Source organism: Macrosteles quadrilineatus, unplaced genomic scaffold (genome assembly GCF_028750875.1).
Source record: "Macrosteles quadrilineatus isolate MER2022 unplaced genomic scaffold, UCM_ALF_1.0 Scaffold_2__2_contigs__length_208266976, whole genome shotgun sequence".
NCBI lineage: Eukaryota > Metazoa > Arthropoda > Insecta > Hemiptera > Cicadellidae > Macrosteles > Macrosteles quadrilineatus.
The window spans coordinates 191,461,196-191,469,799 of NW_026542595.1; the positions used below are offsets into that span (position 1 = coordinate 191,461,196).

The 8,604-nt window shown below is 36.1% G+C and overlaps 1 protein-coding gene across 1 annotated transcript; it reads left to right on the forward strand.

Moving 5' to 3' along the window:
- Nucleotides 1–519: 519 nt before the first annotated feature.
- LOC128985236 (uncharacterized) lies at nucleotides 520–1,801 on the forward strand. Its single transcript, XM_054404626.1, has 2 exons — nucleotides 520–1,032; nucleotides 1,784–1,801. Exons 1-2 carry the CDS (start codon nucleotides 520–522, stop codon nucleotides 1,799–1,801), a joined length of 531 nt encoding a protein of 176 aa, XP_054260601.1.
- The last annotated feature ends 6,803 nt before the right edge of the window (nucleotides 1,802–8,604 follow it).

The window sequence follows — 8,604 nt, forward strand, 5'->3', positions numbered from 1 at the left end:
TCTTGCTCTCTGTTTATTTATCTGTATCTTTCTGTATATATTGGGATAAATAAACGTATTTCATTTCATTTCATTTCATTGTAAACTGCGAGCCAGAATCAGAAATGACGATTTCAGGGATCCCATGTCGAGCAAAACAGGCTTTCATTTTCTTGATTAGTTCATCTACAGTCATAGTGGACACATTTTGTTATATACATAGGCTATATATTATATTTACCATTGTAGGCCTATGTAAGACTACTCTGTAGGTCTATGTAAAACTACTCTAAGCTAAGCTCATGTGACTTCTTCTTGTTCACTACTACTTCCGTGTCATCTCCAAAATGTAGCTTTGTGCTCTGTAGTCTGTTGATTTTATTATCAAAATAAATCTTTTAAATCTACTTTGTGTAGTTATTATTTAGAAGCCCAAGAAGAATTAAGATGGTGTCAGAAGTTAACTATTTAGTTTGAACAGTGAAGTGTTTAGTAACAAGTGAATTTTCTTAGTGAATATTAGGTTAACCTCAAACCACGATGGCAACGTTTCAAGCTCCACAAGCATTGGACCTTAGTGGCAACGTATCTGAAAATTGGAAAAGATTTAAGCAACGTTTTATGCTCTACTTGGAAGCCCTGGGATCCGACAAGATGCCCGAGAGACGAAAAATAGCTATATTGCTGACCACTATAGGTGATGCGGCTCTAGAAGTGTATAATACCTTCTCGTTTAGTGAGTCAACTCCCAAACTCGAAGAAGTTATAGGAGAATTTGATAAGTACTGTCAGCCACTAAAAAACATAATTTTTGAACGGTTTAAGTTTCACTCATTGGGACAGAAGGAAGGTCAGTCGGTTGATTCTTACGTGACAGAACTGAAGAAAGCAGCATCCAACTGTGAATTTAAAGACGAAGAAGATATGATTCGAGACAGACTGGTGCTAGGGATTCGCGATAAAGTGATGCAGGAACGTCTGCTGCGAGATACAAGCCTCACTCTCAAGAAAGCCGTTGAGTTCTGCCGAACTTGTGAAACAAGTCAAAACCAGGTTAGAGAACTTCAAAATACAGTGGAGTCTATCAAAGTTACAGGTAGGCCTATGTCTAGTAACAATACTTCTAGGTTACCTTCTAAGGTAGGCTCAAAGCAACACAATGAATTCTTTTTATGTAAGAAGTGTGCAAACACCCATAGAGCTCGGAACTGTCCAGCCTATAACAAGAACTGTGCTTTGTGCAAGGACAAACATCATTTTGCTAAGTGCTGCCCTAATAAAGATAGACTTAAATTTAGTAACAAGGCTAACGGTAAACCGAAGAAGAAAGTTTATGAAGTTGAAACAGACACTGCGACTGCGGATCAACTTGTTGAGGATGAAAATGCAATAGGCCTAGACTTTTTCAGTGAATCTGATGATCTCTCTGTTAACTCTCTAGAAAATAAGTCACCTGATAATAGTGAGAATAACAGTTTGAATGTTAATTGTGTAAAAGGTCTAACAAAGCCTAACAAGTTAAATAATAGGGCTTGGTATGAAACTATTGTTTTAAGTGAAAATGATGAGGTTACTTTTAAATTAGATTCAGGCTCGGAAGCTAATGTGCTACCTTTGAAAACTTTTAATAGTTTGCTCTTTAAGCCTAAATTGCTGAGTACACCAACTGTATTGGTAGGGTTTGGTCAAAACTCTCAAGTTAAACCTATTGGTAAAGTACTACTTAACTGTTCCTCTCGTAATGCGAACAATGTCAGTAATGTTGAATTTGTAGTAGTTGATGTCAATTCTGTTCCTTTACTAGGACTTGAAACCTGTGTAAAACTGAAGTTAATTGAAAGAGTGCCTATTAGTTGTAAGCCTGTTGTAAATGTAAATAGTATTTTTGTAAATCCTAAAGATAAAATTGTAAATCAGTACCATGATGTATTTGAAGGTCTAGGAAAATTTCCAGGCAAAGTTGAAATCAAACTCAAGCCAAATGCTGAACCGAGAATCTTTCCACCTAGGCGCATACCTTTAAGTTTAAATGAAAAGTTAAAAAGCACTTTGGATAGGCTAGATAAGCAGGGTATAGTCTCTAAAGTTTCAGAACCAACTGAATGGGTTCAAAATCTTGTGATTGTTGAAAAGCCTAATGGTAATTTGCGTCTATGTCTTGACCCTAGGGAAATGAACAAAAATATCAAAAGAGAGCACTATCTGATTCCCAAATCTGATGAAATTTTAAGTAAGCTACATGGTAAAAAAGTTTTTTCAGTGTTAGACATGAAAGAAGGATTTTGGCATCTTAGGCTAAGTGAAAGTAGTGCATTGTTAACTACCTTCCATACTCCTTTTGGTAGGTATTATTTTAATGTTTTGCCTTATGGCCTGTGCTCAGCACCAGAGATCTTTCAAAAGCATTGTAAAGAAATATTTGGGGATATTTCAGGATGTGAAATATATTTTGATGATCTTATTATTTTTGCTAAAGATGAAAATGAACATGACATGATCTTGAAAAAAGTACTTGACCGAGCTAGGGAAAAAAATGTTAAGTTTAATCTGTCTAAGTTCCAGTACAAAGTCCCTGAGGTTAAGTTCTTAGGTCAATTAGTCTCAAGTGATGGCATTAGGCCTAATCCAGAACATGTGAGAGCTATTGTCGAAATGGAAAGACCCCAAAACAAGAAAGAATTGTTAAGATTTTTAGGTATGACTAAGTATTTGTCACAGTATATTCCTAACCTATCGACTTTGTCAGCACCTTTGCGCAACTTAACTAAAAATGATACTGATTGGCAATGGTACCCAGAACATGAGAAATCATTTTGTGAGTTAAAGAGTAAGTTAGTCTCTGCCCCAGCATTAGCTATTTTTAATAGTTCTAAACCAGTAACCCTTCAGGTTGACGCATCAAAAGATGGCCTCGGAGCATGCTTGCTTCAAAATGGTCACCCTATAGGCTTTGCATCAAGATCATTGACCGATACAGAGACCCGTTATGCTCAAATCGAGAAAGAGTTACTTGCTATTGTCTTTGGCTTTGAACGTTTTCATCAGTTAACGTATGGTAGGCTAGTTACCGTACAGACTGATCACAAACCATTAGTTTCTATAGTTGAAAAAGATCTTTGTAAAGTGTCAGCTAGGTTACAACGTTTATTGTTAAGACTTTTGAAGTATCAGTTTAAACTCGTGTATGTACCTGGTAAATTGATGTTTATGGCCGATACATTGTCTCGGTCTTATTTGAAAGACCCTGTTACTGATGATCCAGAATTTTCTTTTGTTGTACATACTATTAGTAAATATGTGGCTATGTCTGAACAAAGGAAACAAGAATTTATTAAAGCCATTGATGAAGATGAAACTATGACTATGTTAAAAAAATATCACTTATTGGGTTGGCCCAAGTTCAAAAATGTGTGTCCTAAAAATGTACAGTTTTATTTCAATCTTAAACATGATATTAACTATGAAGGTGGTTTATTGTTTCTTAATGACAAAGTAATAGTGCCAACTAAACTTAGATTGAGTATGTTGAAGAAAATCCATGAAAGCCACCTAGGTGTAGAAAAGTGTAAAATTTTTGCCAGACAAGTGTTGTACTGGCCTAATATGTCTACAGATATAGAGGATTTTGTTCTAAAGTGTCAAACTTGTGAAAAGTTTAGGAGAAGTAATGTTAAGGAACCTATGTTAAGTCATCCTGTTCCATCAAGGCCATGGGAAAGAATAAGTGCTGATATCTTACAATTTGGTAATAATGATTATTTGGTTGTTGCAGACTCATACAGTAGATGGTTTGAATTGTGCTTGTTAAATGGTAAAACAGCAAAAAATGTAATAGATGTACTTAAACCAATTTTTGCTAGATTTGGCTCACCAGATGTTTTAGTATCTGATAACATGCCTTTTGGAAGTGTCGTGTTTAGAGAATTTGCGGATGAATGGAATTTTAAACTGGTTACTATAAGTCCTTTGCACTCTCAGTCAAATGGCCTTGCTGAAAAATTTGTCTCAGTAGCTAAGAATATGTTGAGGAAATGTAATGACTCTAAGAAAGACATTAACGTAGCTCTAATGTTGTACAGGAATACTCCCTTAAAAGATACAAAACTGTCACCTGCACAAATAATGTTAGGTCGGGTAGTCAAAACGACGTTACCAACTGCTAGTTCTGTGTTAAAACCTATTCGTGTAAACAGTAAAGAGATTAAATCAAAGTTAGAAAGTCACAAAAAAGTTGTAAGAGCTTATTATGACAGAGGATCACATAAGCTACCTCCCTTTCAAAAAGGTGATAATGTTATGGTAAAATCAGGAAAGGTTTGGGAACCAGGATTAATTATAAGAAAACACCAGACACCAAGATCCTATATAGTTAAGTCTAGTAATGGTAATGAACTAAGAAGAAATAGGGTATTTTTGAGAAAATCCTTTAACAAATTCCCTTTAGTCTCAAGTGAAGATCCAATGACTCAGTTGTATGATGAAACTGATAGGCCTATTGTTCCACCTAGGTTAACTCCTGCCTCAACACCTAACCAAACTAGCTTGACTCCTGTCGCAACCCCTAACCCATCTCAATCCCGAACAAGGTTTGGAAGAGTAATTAAAAAACCAATAAGGTTTGAAGACTAATTTTGTTTTGTAAATATTGTGTGTTCAATTTTGTTTTCATGAACTCTCAATCCTTATTTTTAGGGGGGAGATGTTATATACATAGGCTATATATTATATTTACCATTGTAGGCCTATGTAAGACTACTCTGTAGGTCTATGTAAAACTACTCTAAGCTAAGCTCATGTGACTTCTTCTTGTTCACTACTACTTCCGTGTCATCTCCAAAATGTAGCTTTGTGCTCTGTAGTCTGTTGATTTTATTATCAAAATAAATCTTTTAAATCTACTTTGTGTAGTTATTATTTAGAAGCCCAAGAAGAATTAAGAATTTATCATTTCCAAGTATCGTGAATAATAGTCCACAACAGCCAAGTACTTGCCTTTCACAAAGTCAAAGTAATCAATGGCTATTCTTTGCCATGGATAGTCAGGAGTGTCTGATTGAATCATTTTTTCTGACCTTTGATTTTGGTGTTTAGCACAAGTGTCACAATTTTCAATCAGGTTATGGATCTCTGTTGTAATTCCTGGCCAAAACACAGATTGTTTCGCTCGGAGGACTGTGCGTGTTGACCCGAAATGACCATCGTGCAGTTTACTCATGATATCCTTTCTAAGTTCAAATGGGATGATAATTCTTTCTTTATAACAAATCAAGTCTTCTATTAGAGATAGGTCGTCTTTAAACGTATACCACTTTCTCATTCTCTCTGGCACATCCTTCTTATATTCAGGCCATCCATTTTCTGTGTATTTCACCAACATCTGACATTCTTCACACAGGATCTGGGCATTCTTTATTTGTTCCAATCTTGACTGTGTTGCTGGAAAGTTTAAAGATATTACCTTAATGTGTGCCTCTACCTCTTTTGTGAACTCATCTGTAGAATCTGGGATCGGCGCTCGGCTTAATGTGTCTGCTGTAAACATTTCTTTTCCCGGAATGTGTTCGATGGAGTAGTCAAATTTCATCAATCGCATTTTGAATCTCTGAATCCTAGCTGGTATTGTGTCTAGGTCTTTGCTTCCAAGGAGCGAAACTAATGGTTTGTGGTCTGTAAGGATTCTAAATTTCTTTCCAACTAAAAACTTAGAAAACTTTTCTGCGGCCCATGCACATGCAAGAGCCTCCTTTTCTATCTGGGCATATCGTCTTTCACAATCCTGTAAGGTCCTTGAAGCAAACATCACTACTTTGGGAGATTTATCTTCAACCTGAAGTAACATCGCACCCAATCCATATGCTGATGAATCGGCTATAACAATAGCTTCAGCATTTACATCGTACTTAGTTAAAGATATAGATTCCTTGACGGCCTGTATAGTGTCTGAGAGGGCTTCTTGATGTTGGCTTGTCCAACAAAATTGTCTATTCTTTCTAGTAAGCTCACGGAATGATTCAGTTTTATCAGCTAAGTTTGGAATGAACTTGTTCAGTTGATTCAACATACCATTTAAACGTCGAACTCCCGCAATATCTTTAGGAGGGGGAAGTTCCTCGAGTGCTCGTATGCGATCGGGATCGATCTTGATACCATCACAGTCAATCAGGTTTCCAAGAAACTTCACAGATTTTTGAGAAATAGAACATTTTTCTTTGTTCAGTACAACCTTTGCTTTTTTCAAGCGATCTAATACTTGAGTGAGCCGGTAATCGTGTCCTTCTTGCGTTCGGCCATGTATAAGTATGTCATCCATGTGACATAATACCCCATCGATACCATTCAAAAGTTTAAACATCTGTGTAGTGAAGAACTCTGGAGCGCTTGTAATGCCAAAGGGTAATCTCTTGAAATAAAATCTTCCGAATGGAGTAATAAAAGAAGTTAGTTTAGCTGTGTCAGGTGATATTTTAATCTGCCAAAACCCTGACTGGGCATCTAGTTTTGAAAATATTTTAGAGCGTCCAATTTGTCCTAGTGTTTCTTCTACATCTGGTAGTATTATCTTTGGGCGTTTAACATTCCTATTAAGTTCAGTGTAATCAACACACAAACGTAGACTACCATTGGGCTTGAGTACTGGTACTATTGGTGCACACCAGTCAGTTGGAGACTCCACTTTTTCTATTACTCCTAAGTCCAACATTCTGTTCAATTCTGTCTCCACTTTAGAACGTAAAGGAATTGATATGTTTCTTGGAGCACGAACTGAGTACGGTTGAGCGTTTTCGTTCAATTCAATCTTATATTCTCCTGGAATGCTACCCAGACCAATGAAAAGCTCAGGATGGCTAGTTAATACAGAGTCTAAGGTAATTGAGTTAAGTCCTGCATTATCAGGTTTTCTGAGGGTTATGAGATTTAAAGATTTAATCGCAGGAATTCCAAGTAAAGGTTCCTGCAACAACATAAACCTTTTCTTTTACCATTTTCCCATCGTATGCTATGTCTGCTATAAACATACCTTTTACATCTAGTTCCCTCTGATCAGCATTCCTATGTATACGGTCAGATTTTATAAGTTTTGCATTAATTACATTTAAAGGAATGGCTGTAACTTCTGCACCTGAATCAAGTTTCGCTTTAACTAACTGGTTATTGATAAAAATTTCTACATACCAAGAACTGGAGTCATAGCAAGAAGCATTCACAGGTCCTAAATATGCTACTGAAGCTTCAGTGTTGTCAGGCTTGTCAAAATGTCTGATTTCGTTAAGTCCTTTTGTATTGCCCGTTGTTTTAGTCTCTAATAATCTGCTTCTACAATGTTTGGCAAAGTGACCGATTTTTTTACAGTAATGGCATGTTAAATCTTTAGCAGGGCATAAGTTCCTGGGATGACTTGGACCTCCACAGTTCCAACAACATTCTTTCCTAGCTGTATTTAAATCTTGGGTTTTGTTAAATCTTTCACTTTGTTTTTGGTCTGATTTGATTCGGTCAACTTCTGCAAGTTTTCCTTGGCATATCATTTCTAGTTCAGCTGCTTGTTTGCTGATGGACTCTTTTTGTTTGCATTTTTGAACTGCTTTTTCCAATGTAAGATTCGAATCTTCTTGTAATTGGGCCGATAAACGTTTGTCAGTTATACCCACTACAATTCTATCACGTATTAGTTCTGCCTTAAGGTTCTTGAATGAACAGTGTTCGGCCATTGAGCTTATGTCTGCCAGAAATATATCAAATAATTCACCTGGTTGTTGTGATCTCGAATTAAACTTTGCTCGTTCGTATATGACATTTCTTTGGCCAGTAAATATGTTATCAAAGGCTTCTGTTACAGCTTCATACGAGGCTTTGTCATCTTCTGAGAGGTGTGCTGTCGATAAGATATCCTCAGAATCAGGCCCCATACAGTAAATCAAGCAGCTTACTTGTTTTACTTGAGGTTCATTGTCCAGTCCTGATGCAATTCTATACCTTTCAAATCGCTTAAACCACTTTTCCCATAACTCTGGATATTTGGAATCAAAAGGTTCAGGAGGTTGAAACATTACTGATGTAGTCCTATTTTGCTGCAGTCTTGGTTCTAGAACATTTAGTGTTTCTGATGATTGATTTGATTTACTGTTTCCTTTGGTGGATAATCTATTGTTTCTTGGCATTTTAAACAAACTAAACCGCTGCCACCATGTCAAATAATGAAGTTTTATAGTGTATTAAAAACTTTTATTCTAGGAATAAAATGTTACATCTGAATTATTTGTAAATACAAAAATACAACAACCTCCAGATGATCTTAATAATTATCAAATCAATATTACAGAATAACAAACATATGACAATGAGTGAGGAGGACTGCCAACGCCCAACAACTTCCTCACATCTGTCCTCCATGTTCAATATTATGAAATGTGTTACCAATGCCAAGAGTAAAATATGAGTGTGAGTTTTGTATACTCGTCGAATCTTATTTTAATAGAGAATAAATATATAATGACTACTTATAGAAATATTTGTTTGAAAATCAAATAAGACCAATTGAAATTATCTTTAGTCCATATTGGTTGTCTTTGACTACCAAAGTAGTCTTCCCATCCCATTGTTAATTTTGAAGGTCGATTTTCGTGT